This window comes from Zingiber officinale, chromosome 5B (genome assembly GCF_018446385.1).
Source record: "Zingiber officinale cultivar Zhangliang chromosome 5B, Zo_v1.1, whole genome shotgun sequence".
NCBI lineage: Eukaryota > Viridiplantae > Streptophyta > Magnoliopsida > Zingiberales > Zingiberaceae > Zingiber > Zingiber officinale.
The window spans coordinates 92366372-92381076 of NC_055995.1; the positions used below are offsets into that span (position 1 = coordinate 92366372).

The following is a 14705-nucleotide window of genomic DNA, read 5'->3' on the forward strand; positions in this document are numbered from 1 at the left end:
GCTGACTGCCCGTAGACTCCGCTCCACCCGGTTGTCTTTGTTTCTTTAGGGATCTGTTTACCGTTGATTTGTGATTTCCAATCCACACCTTCTTTCCTGTCGTATGTAAATATTTTTACATCTCTCTTCATCAACTAGTGTCGAACTCCTTTCGGCTGCTGTGTGGAGTAGTAGCTATGTTCCTCCTGCACAACATTCCTCTCACTCCCTGGCTTTTCATTATTTTTATCATCCCAAATTGTCCGAGCTGGAGACTTCCCTTTTCCAAGCCCGAGTGGGCTTAGTTTTCTTCGATAAAATGTCAACCTTCAACAAGCATTGGAGGAAGTACTTCTTTTTTTTTAGCCTTCCCAAGCGGCCAGACATCCCGACCGATAGGCAGCTCGAAGTGGCGAGTTAGCCTCCACTTAAAAAGTACAAGAGTCGATTAGACTACCTCAATGCAGCTTCAATGCTGGCCGGTCAGAAATATGACATCCACAAGTTGCCGCTGGAGGGTGTCCTCTACGTTTTCGGCTTGAGTCCGATCTGCACAAGGATTCCATCCAGCCTAGGTATGCATGCAGCTTCTTCACTTCTTCCTTTGATTCTAACTGATTTCTCTTCTTCTTTTGTAGCTAACATCATGTTGCGTGCGCACCTAGCCGGAAAGGCCAAGCTTACGGATGCTGAGATCTATGTGGCGGCTGTGGCGAGCTAGAGAGTCGCGGTCTTCAGCCGATCGTCTCACAAGAAGACCCGCATGGCGAGAACGAGGGGGCTCCAGCCTTAGTGAGCAAAGGTATAGCCAGCCGGACGCCCAGGGGTGGAGCGGTTGGTGCATCGAACCCTCCCTCCGAGTGGCTGCTAGTGATTCTGGTTGAGAGGGCGTCGGATTCAGCCTCATCTGGGGAACCACTGATAAGGCGCAAGAGGCACCGAGCGGAGACTTCATCTCGATCCGCTTCCTCGGTGGTGCGGACCCCCACTAGAACTGGTCTGCGCCCTTCTGCCAAGTGGGTTAAAACCTCGACCCTAGCTCCAGCTCCGGCGACTGTTCCCCCTCTATCGTCTGATCAGACACCATCACTATCCGATCTGCCACAGGGAACCATTTGCGCGTCGCCAGTTGCCTTCATGCCGCCACCATCGAAAATTCAAAAGTCTGGCATCCGTTCGGCGTCCTTGTCTCGGTCGTTCGGTAAAGCGACCTCAGTCTAATCAGCCCCGAGCTGCCAGCGCCACATAATGGTGGTTCTCCATCTTCCGGCCGAGGAATAGCGTGAGTCAGATGGCGCTGAAGCCCGAGCCCCCGAGCACTAAATAATTATTCAGGGGCCGCTCACACAGATATGAGTTGACACCCGAGCCCGTGCAACGGTCATGCCTCTGGGGGCGCTCGCGGACAGCCACACCCAGATGTCCACTGTGGTAAGTCTTGTATTTTATTAATTTATCTCCGATCGACGCTTATATTTTCCTAGTTATTCGTAGTATTGGATAGAGAGTTTGGCTATATGCCAAAGGCTTAATTTTTTGGAGCAAGATGTTAAGCAACTGAAGGCACCAAGAGACCAATCATCTACTTCTCAGGAATGGCTGGAGCAGATGAATACTGAGATGGCTTAGCTACGACCGATCTGGCTAAGAGCACTGAGCTACTAGAGGTGGAGAAAGGAGAAAGTGCCGAGCAGGCCTCCCAAATAGTTCATCTTACTAAACAAGCTAATACCTTTGAAGCCAAAATACATTCGGCCAACACTAGGAAACTTCAGGCTATTGAAGATCTGGAGATCAAGAATAAAGAGTTTCAGGCGTTGGCTCAAAACTTGAAGGATGCTGAAGCCGCACTGAAGGCCGAGAGGGATGGACGGTCGGCTGAGCAGACTTCAACAAAGACCCAGCTCGACACCAAGGACGAAGAGTTGGCCCGGTTGAAGAAGAACTTCAGGCCTCCCGAGCAGCCCTAGATACATATCAGGGAGCCAAGTTGAGTAGGTTCGAACTCATGAAGCAAGCCTACATTCACTCGGATATTTTTAATGACAAGGTCACTGATCGGGCACTTCGTCTGTTTGACCTGGCGATCGAAGGGGCGTTCGGCCAACTCAGGGAAGGCGGCTACATCCCTGTTGCTCTATCGAGCAAGATCATCAGTCAGGACAAGTTGACTAAATCACTGCCCGATGGTGTCTTGGATTATCTAGAGTGATCTTTACTCGAGTGATTTTGTATTCACCCTTCTATTTGTAATCCTCATGCAAGCTATTTGTAATCCTCATTCCAACTATTAATGAATGATCGCTTGTCCGGCGATCTTTTCTTATTCGTTCGTCCCCTTGCAGCCATTCGACATCTTTCGATTTAACTCGCATTTTGTTCACGTGTTGCCGCATAAAACCCTGAGCGAGATTGCAAGTTGCTTATTACGGCTTTGTGACCTTCTGCTTGGTGATGAGAAGTGATAGCAGCATAATCCCAAACGGTCACCGTATTGCGAGTAGCGCATATATATTCATAGTTGGTCGTTCATCATTCTTGAGTTATAAGATTGACGCTTGACCTCTTATCGAGACAAGGGTTTAAGGTTGCCGCTCAACCGTAGGTGAAGATGAGGGTTTAAGGTTGCAGCTCGACTGTTGGTGAAGACGAGGGTTTAAGGTCGCCGCTCAACCGTTGGTGAAGACGAGGGTTTAAGGTCGTCGCTCGACCGTTAGTGAAAACGAGGGTTTAAGGTTGCCGCTCGACCATTGGTGAAGACGGGGGGTTTAAGGTCGCCGCTCGACCGTTGGCTCAGCTCAAAAGTGGTGTACTTCACTTTTATTTGTATTTATCCTGCATCCATGAAGCAATATACAAATACATGTGTTCATGTGCGCACCTCTCACCTGGCCCTGTAGGGTTGGAGATGATCCGTGCTCCACGACCGATCGAGCTACCTTCCGCTCTCATCCTCCAAGCAGTAGGTGCCTGAGCGGAGCCTCTGCACGACCTTAAAAGGTTCCACCCATGGGGCTTCGAGATTGGCAACATCGTTGACCGGCTTTACTTTCTTCCACACGAGATCGTCGATCTGGAAAGACCTCGGGATCACTCTCCTATTGTAGTTCTACTTCATCCACTGCCGGTACGCCATTAGCCGAATGGCTGCTTTAGCCCGCATCTCGTCCAAAAAGTCGAGCTCCATGAATCTTCGTCCGACGTTTCCTTCATCGTAGAATCACACCCGATCAGATTCCACTCCAACTTCTACAGGGACGACTGCTTCGCCACCATATACTAAGTGGAAAGGAGTTACGCTGGTCCCCTCCTTTGGGGTCGTACGAAGGGCCCACAACATACTAGGGAGCTCGTCAACCCAGCTGCCTCTGGTGTGGTTGAGCTGAGCCCGTAACCCTCTAAGGATTTCCCTATTGGCGACTTCCGCTTGCCCGTTGCTCTGGGGGTAGGCCACAGAGGTGAAGGCCTGCTGGATGCCATAACCCTCGCACAACTTTCTAAGCTTCTGACCGGCGAATTGTCTCCCATTATCTAATACGAGCCGGCGTGGGATGCCAAACCAACATATGATGTTCTGCCAAACGAATTTAATAACCATATGCTCGGTTATTTTCACGAGCGGCTCGGCTTCCACCCACTTTGAGAAGTAGTTCACCGCGATGTGACCTGTCACCATGGGGAATGGCCTAACGATGTCCATGCCCTATTGGTCGAATGGGCAAGACACCGTTAATGTCTTTATCTCCTCGGTCGGGCGGTGCAGAATATTTTGATATTTTTGGTAAGACAGGCAAGTGCCTACTGTCCGAGCAGAGTCCTCTTGAAGAGTGGGCCAAAAATATTCGTCCAGGAGTATCTTCCAGGCCAGTGAGCGACCACCCGGGTGACCTCCACAAGAGCCCTGATGTACTTCCTTCCAGATGTACTCGACATCTTTCGGCCTAACGCATTTAAGCAGGGGCCTGGAAAAGGCTCTTTTATACAACTAACCTACGACAAGGGTGAATTGTCCGGCTCTCTTTTTCAATAGACGGGCTTCCTCCTGATCGACCGGTGTGACTCCCGATCGGAGAAACTCTATCAGTGTCGTTCTCCAGTCACTCGGGAGGGCTATCCCTTCTGTCCTGTCGATATGCGCCACTAATGAGACTTGCTCGATCGAATGCTCTATGGCGATCGACGTCAAGGAGCTGGCTAATCTTGCCAACTCATCTGCTGCTTGGTTCTCCGATCGGGGGATCTTCTGGATGACGACCTCCTTAAAGTTGGCCTTCAGCTTCTCGAAAGCTTCCGCGTAGAGCTTGAGCCGAGCATTGTTTATCTCGAACGTCCCTAATAGCTGCTAGCAGCCAACTAAGAGTCCAGTGGATGAGGACTTTAACGGCTCCCACATGCTGGGCCGCTTGTAAGTCGGCTATCAATGCTTCATACTCAACTTCATTATTGGTGGCTTTATAGTCCAGCCGTACGGACAGGTGCATACAGTCTTCTTGTGGTGAGCTTAACATTATACCGATCCCGTTACCTTGCTGAGTGGGCGAACCATCCACATATATTCTCCAGGTTACCTCCGGCTCGACATTCTGGATCTCTATGAGGAAATCAGCCAAGGCTTGGGCCTTGATTGTCGTTCGGGATTGATATTCTATGTCAAATTCACTTAGCTCGGTCGTCTATTTAATTATCCTCCCAAATGCCTCGGGGTTGAAAAGGACCCGCCCCAAGGTGCTGTTAGTCAGCACGATGATTGAGTGTGCTAGAAAGTATGGATGAAGCTTCTGAGCAGCGAGTATCAATGCATAAGCTAATTTTTCCAAACTGGTGTAGCGAGATTCTGCATCCTTCAATATATACCTTAAAAAGTAAACAAATTGTTGTTCCTGGCCGTTCTACCTTACTAAAGTCGATCCAACCACATGTTTGCTAGATGATAAATAGATCCAGAGCGGCTCACCAACAATCGGCTTGGCCAATAAAGGTAAGGAATTAAGATACTCCTTGAGCTCTTCTAATGCCTGATCACACTCGGCATCCCACTGGAATTTTGTTGCTCGGCGAAGCACCTTAAAGAATGGCAAGCTCCGGTCAGATGACCTGGATATGAATCTTGATAGTGCTATGATCCGACCGATCAGTCGTTGGGCTTCCTTCAAGCTCCGAGGTGGTGGCATGTCTTGTAGCACCTTAACCTTGCTTGGATTGGCTTCGATGCCCTGCTCGGTGACGATGTAACCTAGGAAACGACCACTCTTCACGCCAAACAGATATTTATTCGGGTTCACTTTTATCCCATAAGCCCTCAGAGTTTGGCAGGTCTCGTCAATATTTGCACATAGGTCAATAGCACGGAGTGATTTTATCAATATGTCGTCCACATATACCTCTATGTTACGACCGATCTGCCTCCGGAACACCTTGTTCATGAGTCGCTGGCAGGTAGCACCCACGTTCTTGAGTCCGAACGACATGACGTTGAAGCTGAACGTTCCATCGACAAGATAAAGCTGACCTTTTCCTGGTCTTCTCGAGTGAGTGGCACTTGATGATAGCCTTGATAAGCATCAAGCAAGCAGATCAGCTCGCAGCCTATAGTAAAGTCCACTATTTGGTATATCCGAGGTAGCGGATAAAAATTCTTTGGGCATGCCTTATTCGGGTCATGAAAGTTGATGCAAACCCGCCATTTATTTCCTGACTTGGAGACTAGCACGATGTTAGCGAGCCAGCCTGGGAATTGAACTTCTCTTATATGGTCGGCCTTCAACAGTTTTTCTATTTCCGCCCGAATGATCGAATTTTGCTCCGTGTTGAAATCTCTTTTCATTTGCTTTACCGATCGAGCGTCTGGTCGGACATGAAGCTCATGCTGAGCGACGCTCGGTGAGATTCCAGAAAGCTCGTGTGTCGACCATACGAACACATTGTGATTTTGTCTGAGGCAGGAGACCAACTCTGCCTTCTTCTCCCCCTCCAGGTCGGCGGCAATAAAGGCCGACGGTGTATCCTGAGTAGTGGTGGATACTCAGAATTCTGCCTTTATTGACGAATTCTACCACTACTCAACGAATTCTGAGACACCACTACTCAGTATGTAGACACCACTACTCAGAATTCGTTGAGGGTCGGTTGACCCAAGATAACGTTGTAGGCCGACGGTGTATCCACCACGATGAAGTTTGAGGTCCTGGTTCTCCTCAACGGCTCTTCTCCTAGAGCAATGGCCAGCCTGGCCTGTCTGAGCGGCAATACCTCATTGCCTGTGAAACCGTAGAGCGGGGTTGTCATAGGTAGCAACTCGATTTGATCGATTTGCAATTGATCGAACGCCTTCTTGAAGATGATGTTCACCGAACTTCCTGTGTCAACAAAAGTTCGGTGAATAGTATAATTGACAATTACTGTTCGGATGATCAACACGTCATCGTAAGGGATCTCCACTCCCTCCGAATCTCTGGGACTGAAGCTGATCTCGGACCCTTCAGCCCTCTCCCTGTTACATCCCACAGCATGGATTTCCAGTCAGCGAGCATGCGACTTCCTGGCTCTGTTGGAGTCACCGCTGGTCAGCCCCCCGGCGATCATGCCTATTTCTCCTCAGGCGGCATTGCTTCTATTTTCTTCTTCCCGAGTTGAGGGTTTATTCTGCTCAGCAGTGAGTCAAGAAGGACCCGTGTTATCCCTCCGCTGGTGTTGTTGATCACGTCGCTCGGGCGCCCTTCTTTCGTCCTCGCACCGCCTCGCGGATCTATGCCTACGCGCCGATCGGGCAATGGAGATTGGCGGTGGTATCCTCTTGGAGCCAGTCAGCTAACGATCGGTGTCAGATCGCAGCAGTCGCACGTGTTGTGCATTGTCGACTGATGAAGAGAGCTGAACATTAGAGTCCATACCTTGCTTTTTGCAGTCTTATGACGACCGAAGGCCACATGCTGCATGGCATGTGTCCTAGCCTCTTGGTGTCGCCGCGCTACCTCTGCCCTTGGCCCTTTGGGCGGTTGGTGGTTGTTCGACAGTCGACGCTCGAACATTGCCGAGGGTTTGATCGGCGTTTCCTTTTTCCTTGTCGCTTGGGCTTCTTCTATATTTATGTATTCAATTGCCTTCTTGAGCATGTGGTCGAAATCCCTGGTCGGCTTCCTAATGAGTGACCGGAAGAACTCTCCTTCGACGAGTCCCTGGGTGAAGACATACATCAGCATCTCAGAAGAGACTGATGGAATGTCCATGGCTACTTGGTTAAAGTGCCTGATGTATGCTTTGAGCACTTCCTTGAGCCCCTGCTTTAGGACAAAGAGGCTGACGCTCGTCTTCTGATAGTATCGGCTGTGTTGGGACCCCGTGGTTATTTTGATGTGATCAACCAAGTTAGGTTAGGTCCTGTTTTGGTTTGATCCCTGTGTCTAAGTGTACAGGAGCTTATGAGCATAGGAAGTCGAGCAAAAGATGCAGCTAGCGAGAAGGACGGCACAGGAAGAGAGCCAATAGGCTCGGTGCGTCCGAGGGACAAGAGGGCTACGGAAGAGTACACCAGTGGACGAGAAGAACGTACGCGACGTTCGAGGGATGAGAAGCCAGAGCGAAAGCCTGCTTGAGGAGAAGACCAAAAATTGGATTCGGATGAGCCCTATTTTGGTTGGTCTCAATCACCCAGACGATCGGAGAGCGAAAGGAGCTGGAGAACACTGCTAGAGGTGCCCTCAACAAGGTGTTGAAGGCGTATCCGAAGCAATCCAGCGCCTCCGCCACCTTCAGGTGGAGGGCACCCTCCATAAGCATGGAGGGTGCCCTCCATAAGGCATGGGAGGCACCCTCAACCTAGCTAAAATAGTCGTTGGCAGCGAATAAAGTTTTATCCGCTGCCGCCTCACTGGAGGTGCCCTCCAACCCTTAGGAGGCACCTTCGAGCTATGGATAGAATTTTTAGGAGCTATAAAAAGGTCCCTGGAGCTAGGAAATAGACAATAAACTCAAGCATTTATTTCCTAGCAATAGTCTGAGCGTTCAAAGATTGTAAGAGGCTTCTCCGCCTACACAAAGGAGAATTTTTAGTGTTGTTATTGTCTTGGATTAACAACCACCCCGGTTGTAACCAAGTAAAATTCTGAGTCTCTTTTCTTTTAGTTTTTTGTATTATTTTTTTTTACGCTATTGGTTTTAATCCGAGTTGAAAGAACGAGAAAGGTCTTTATTTATTTTTCAAGCAACTCAACCCTCTCCAGCCAGCCTATCCGGACCAACAGGCTGCTGGCAAAATGATGCAAGAATGCAGCTCGGAAGTCCTTGAAACTACGTATTGATCCATCTGGCATTCTTCTGAACCAGCGCTGCACCGATCCGGAGAGCGCAGTAAGAAAGACTTGGCACTTCTCCCCATCTGTGTACTAGTGCAGCGTGGCTGCGTTATCAAACTTATCCAGATGATCATCTAGATCGATCGCTCTGCTGTATTCCCCGATTGCTAGCGGGGTATAGTGCCTAGGTAGAGGGTCACGCAAGATCTTCTGAGAGAACTACAGATTGATCTGTTCAGGCGAAGCATAGCTTCCGAGCACCTTGCATTTTTGTGCATCTCGAACTGGAGCGTCATCTGAAGATGATCCCTGTTCCTGGTTTGCCTGGGCTATTTCTGAGGGGGTTTGGAACAAGGCACGATAAAAGGGGATTAGCGCATGCGGCGCTTCTCACTGTGTCGGTCAGCCTCCTATTCTACCCCCATACAGAAACTTGTCCTGCATGGTCTTCTAGCCCCTCTCATCTTCCAGCTGTCGACGTCGCAGACTGTGGTGCTTGTTGATCGACTAACGTCTGTTGTCGCTGCTACTTGACCATCTTCGCCGCTCGGGCTTACATGAGCATGTCATGCTCCTCCTTGGTGAGCGTCACGGTAGTGAGTCGTCCAACGTCCTCCATCTTCTCAACTCGGATGCAGGTTAAGTTCCCACAGACGGCGCTAATATGATCCTGTCCGAAAGTCGATGAGATGAAAAGCTGGGGATGTGGAGGTACCGCTGACCGCCATTAGACTCCGCTCCACCCTGTAAAACAAATAACATCAGTGTCGAGCCAGGGAAGGGGCCCCCGACGTTGGCCTTCCGACACTCAAGTCAGTCACCGGTGATGATGTAGAAGGTGAAGCAACAAGAATGAACACTGTAGCGCAAATAGTGTATATCGCATACCTCCGTCGATGCTTGAACCCCCCCTTTATATAGAGTTCTTGTAGCGCGTGTGCACGCTTCCCCAGGCGAGCACGTTTCTTAAAGTTTTTCTTGAAAAGGCTTGCCAGTAAAGTATCTCTAACACAATACCTTAACAGGCTGAGCATATCTTTGATATGATAGTGGAAGCTTCCGTCGTACGATCTTCTTGTCGACTATGCCTGGTGTCAGCGGCACTAACTCCCAAAAGGATGTCGAGAGATAACACAGTGGGTCTATTACTAGGACGAGCGAGTTAGTTGCTCGACCAGAACTTCGCTGCACCTGTGCGGCGTTCGCTCGACCGGAACTCCGCTGTGCTTGTGCTAAATCCTGTTGTCAGGTCGAGCGAGGCAGCTGCTCGGCCATAACTTTGCTGCGCCCGCGCCGAGTTCTGCTGCTTACCCGAGCAGGGTATATAGCTGCTCAGTCAGGATTCTGCATATCGTCCCCTCCTCCTTTTGGTATCCAACACCACTCCATTGAGCATCGGCTATTTGACACACCTCCCCAAGTCAAAGGTGGGGTCAGACCAGAAACTTCTTCTCCCGGTCGGGGGCTTGATCGCCCGACCGCCCGATACAATTATCATCCGTTTGGTCGTATGATACTTGAACGTTGACCACCCTAACTTTGACCTCCATCGTAGTAACTAACCCCTGTAGGGTGGGCCCCTCCTTATCGCAGCATCAGATGGAAATTTAATTCTATTGCTAAAATGCCTTGGCGATCCCAAAAATTACGATGGATAATTTCAATCGCTAATCACACTTTAGGTCAAGCACTCAACAATTCTATCCACTAACTCAGTCAGCAACTCAGCTTTTATAGCAACTTAGCCCTCTAAGGCAACTCAATCTAGTGGCGTTTGGTTCACTCCTAGGAATCAGAATGAGAATAGATATCATAGTATTATGGAATGAGAATAAGTATGAGCTTGTGTATCATTCTTAAAAATAATGTTTGATTAGTTGAATATTTTCAATCAGAATGAACCTAAATTTTTTTTTTTACCCTTAGAGAAAAATAAGAGAAAAAATTAGATATGAGAGAAAGTTGAATATGAGAGAAAAATATGATGGGAGAGAATGATGAGAGAAAAAATATTATAGGAAAAAATAAAGAGAGGAAAAGTGTGGTGAAAGAAAATGAGGAAAGAGAGTGTGATAGGAGAGAGAAAAAGTACGATGAGAGAGAAAGTATGCTGAGAGAGAAAGTGAAAAGAGAGAAAGTATGATGAAAGAAAATGACAAGAGATTGAGGAAAGAGAAAGTATGATGAGAGAGAAAATATGCTGAGAGAGAAAGTGTGATGGGAAAAATGAAGAGAGGGAAAGTATGATGAGAGAAAATGAGAAGAGATTGAAGAGAGAGAAAGTATGATAAGAGAGAAAATATGCTGAGAGAGAAAGTGTGATGGAAAAAATGAAAAGAGGGAAAGTGTGATGAGAGAAAATAAGGAGAGAGAGTGTGATGAGAGAGAATGAAGAGAGGGAAAGTGTGATGAGAGAAAATAAGGAGAGTGTGTGATGAGAGAGAAAGTGTGATGAAAAATGAGGAGAAAGTGTGTAATGGGAGAGAAATTGTAATAAAAGAGAAAGTGTGATAAAAGAGAATGAAGAGAAAGAAAATAAGGAGAGGGTGTGTGATGAGAGAGAATGAGAAAAGAGAAAGTATATTAAGAAGGAAAATATGATAAGAGAATGAGGAGAGAGAACGTATGATGAGAGAGAACAAGGAGAAAGAAAATAAAATGAAATAAAATTGAATAAATATATTAAAGATATTTTTATCCAAAACCTAATTTTTATTCCTATTCCTATCAAAACTCAAGGAAAGAAATGAATTTCAATACCCAATTTTGTATGTTTCATTCTAAAATCTTAATTCCATTCCTATCAATTAAATATAAATTTTGAAAATAAATCTATTTCCTCATTCCTAAATCCTTCAATCAAACGCCACCTGAATCAGTCAGAATTTGAAATTCAATAATCCAAGTTATGCAATTTTATCTCTGGCAAATTTCTCCTGTTAATCAAATTTATATATACCATATTGTATATACGGCCATACTGTATCACAACACAAAACAAGATTCAGTATTGCGGTATTTCGATGCTGCTTGTGTTTGTTCTTGTCTCCTCATCGGCATATGAACAAGTGATCATCGTCCCTGATGGCGCATATCTCATCGATTTCAGCACCATCAGCTGACAAAACTTTGCTTGCTTGCATCCCAAATGATCTCTCTACATAAAAAAATTTAGCAGTACTCAATTACCTTCTTGAATCTCAGTTTTCTCTGATATATATATATATAACTTATTGTATACCTGCCACTTCCAGTAGCTTTTTGATTGAATCAGGAAGAAAAATGAGTTTCCCTGCAAGAACCGTTTCTTCTCTCTTGCTTGTATCAGGATGATGCCCATGAATTGTCACTCTCTTGGCTACAGCACACGAGACTCACGAGTTCAGAAATAAGTTTGTGAGAACCTATTTATGTATAATTTGACCACATGGAAGAGAAATATATACCTTCAGCATCCGTGTCATTGGAGATTGTCTGTTCAACTTCTTCGCTTTCTTCCGGGTGTTCTTCATCCTACTCAAAGTTTCATGAAAATGATCATGAAGCTTCAGTCACTGTAAAACAGATCTTCTCGGAATGGTACTGTGAGATTAATGTAGTACCTCTGCGTTCACTTGGCTCAACACATCCGGCACAAATGGTACTTCTTCAACTAAGTCTTTGCCGAGTTCCTTGAGGAACTGAAACCCAAACCAAGCTTAGAGGGAAAAGTACTGAAGCATGTCCTTGAAGAATTACAGGGTTTTTTTTTTTTTTTGCAGCTTCTGAACCTGAATAAAATTGGAGAACACCATTTTCCCATCAGCACTGTATGGCTGTGCGATCTGCATGAAGTGTCGATGGCTTATCCGGACGACTTGGCAGAGCCTCTTGCTACGAACCGTAAACGGCTGTGGAACGTTGAAGATCACCCCAATCTCTCCAAGAACATCAGCAGGACCTAGTGCCGTCAGAAACTACAACTCACCTCATGTCAGCACCATCAAAAGACTTGTTAATTTGCTTAATTATGTTCTTACCTTTTCAGTTCCATTCTTTGATGTCAAGATATCCTGCAAAAACAGAGGAAAATCAGAGGAAGGAGTTTAGTTTAGGACAGTGGGGGGTGTTTCAGACATACCACTGCACCAGAGACAATGATGTATAAATCGGTTGGAATTTCGTTTTCTATGATGATGTCCATTTTTGGAGGAAAGTACTCTGCTTTCATCTCAGAAACCTGTTAAGAATAGAATTAACTATGACTTATTAAGATCCGAAATAGTAGTTCGAATTCGATGATCACCAGCTGAACTATGAACTCTTTGGAGACTCCTTCGAAGAGGTACGTTGCTTCGACTGTGCGCTGGAAGAGGTGCTGCGCGATGGTCGATCTGATGGCTTTGGGCAGGTCGGCGATCACCTCTTCCTGTTGCAGTTCCATGGTCTTGAACTTGAGCTGCAGGTGCGCCATCATCTGCTCTCGCATGCCGTCCGGCAGCCGGTGCTTGCTCGCGAATCGTGAAATTTGATGTATGGTGTCTCTCTGAACAAACAGTACCGGTCATGATCAGTTGAGTTCAGTCCATCTCTGCAAGTTATGATCGGTCGTTGATTGATGATTACCATGATGAAGGTGCGGGTGGCGGAGTGGACGATGAGGTTGGTCATGTTGCCGATGAGGTAGGCAGTAAGGCCGATGTTGAAGAGCATGAGGAAGATGGTGAAGATTTTTTCGCCGGTGTTCCAGGCGTGGAGGTCGCCGTAGCCGACGGTGGTGAGGGTGGTGATGGACCAGTAGACGGCGTAGATGTAGCCCATCCAGATACTCCGTTCCTCGAAGTCCGGAATCAATTTGCCGATCCAGGTTTCCTCCTTGTTGTGGTGGTGCGTTGCCATCCAGAAGTAGACGCAGGCCGCCGAGTGCACCGCAAACAGAGTCACGCAGATGAGCTTCACATATCTCGTCCAGAAGTAGCTGAATCTGATATCTTTCTCCAATCTGCATAATTTCATCTAATTTAAGTATGAAATTATTGGAATTTCTGGAAATTTTTCGATAAACCTGGCAAACAGCTTGCTGGCTCGCCGGAGACGCCAGAGGCGCAGCAGGCTGACGACGCCGAAGACGGATCCGCCGTTCTTTTTCCCGGTGAGGATCCGGTATATGATCTGGAACGGCACGGTGGAGGCCACATCCATGACCAACCCCGGCGACGTCAGGTACCTCCCGGCGATCTTCCTCCGGTCGTCCACCAGCAAGTAGGTGGAGCTGTCGAAGTAGGCGACGGAGAAGGAGACCGCGATGTCGATCCCGAAGAAGACGTCGACGACGAGGTCGAAGACAAGGAGCGACCCCAAGCCCACCCGCTGGAACGCCAGCTCGAACGGCGACGCCCACGCGGAGTAGAACACCAGCACCATCAAGAACATCTGCCACCACCTGCCAAACAGAGAGATCAAGAAAGCATCCCAAGCACTTCGATCGATGAAGGGAATCGGAATTACGGACCTGTATCGAGGATCATACGGTGCAATGACGTATTTCTTGGGGCTGGGATAGTTGCCGTCGAGGCCAGCTCCGAACGCCGGCAGGAGGCTGCTGGAGAGTGCGGCGAAGCTCTTGATTTGCCCACTCGAAGCTCGCCTCACCAGCCATGGCGACTCCGTCACTGCTTCGACTCTGCTGCTCATCGTAATCAATGATCTTGGTGATCTTCTCGGTGCAATCGCTCCAAGAAGATCCATATATATATACAGTTAATTAAAAGCAAGAAAAAAAAAAGAATTAAAGAATTCCATTTTTTATAGTGAATTATTGCAGGAAGAGTCAACGACTGTGCATGGGGACCTGCATTTTGAATACATTTAATCCAATTAAAGAAATCTAATGGAGAAAATGATGTGTATAGAATTTGTATGCATGCGTGCGCAAGTTGCGGTGAATTGTGGTGATTTATTGCAGAAAAAGTCACGGCTATGCCCCGCATAAGCTAAGTTTTTGTCTTACCCTTGCAATATATATTTGTTTTTGTTTTTAAATACATATTTTTTATTCGAACGGATGAATGATAAAAATGGACATTTCTCCTACTTTTTATGCTGGTTGCGGTGAAATTAGCATCAATTAAATTTTTTTCCCCTCGCCAAAATACTTGTAAATATTAAATTATGATTCTTCATGAGTGAAATGGTGGAATCCTCAACTTCATGTGTCTTAACAGTCACAAGGCATACTAAACTATCAGTTAAAGTAGTCAAGATGGATTAAATGTAATCTAAACAAAATTAAATTCGGCCTAGATGAGATAAAAGATGTAATCAAATCTATTCAGCGCACTCATTCGTAGAATTTGTTACGAGACAAGATAGTCCTCTTGTGACGATCTAGTGACTAGTGCATGAGATGGTATCATCATGAAGTCTGGGTTTCGAATCTCGGCATAGTCGAGGTAA

The 14705-nt window shown here is 47.0% G+C and overlaps 1 protein-coding gene across 1 annotated transcript; it reads right to left on the bottom strand.

Moving 5' to 3' along the window:
• Positions 1–11156: 11156 nt before the first annotated feature.
• Positions 11157–13994, bottom strand: LOC121985017 (potassium channel KAT3-like). Its single transcript, XM_042538253.1, has 11 exons — positions 13762–13994; positions 13315–13692; positions 12876–13251; positions 12556–12795; positions 12391–12489; positions 12290–12322; positions 12041–12226; positions 11873–11950; positions 11717–11783; positions 11512–11628; positions 11157–11427 (listed from the first exon to the last, which is right to left on the bottom strand). Exons 1-11 carry the CDS (start codon positions 13941–13943, stop codon positions 11321–11323), a joined length of 1863 nt encoding a protein of 620 aa, XP_042394187.1. The 5' UTR covers positions 13944–13994; the 3' UTR covers positions 11157–11320.
• Between the last annotated feature and the right edge of the window lie 711 nt (positions 13995–14705).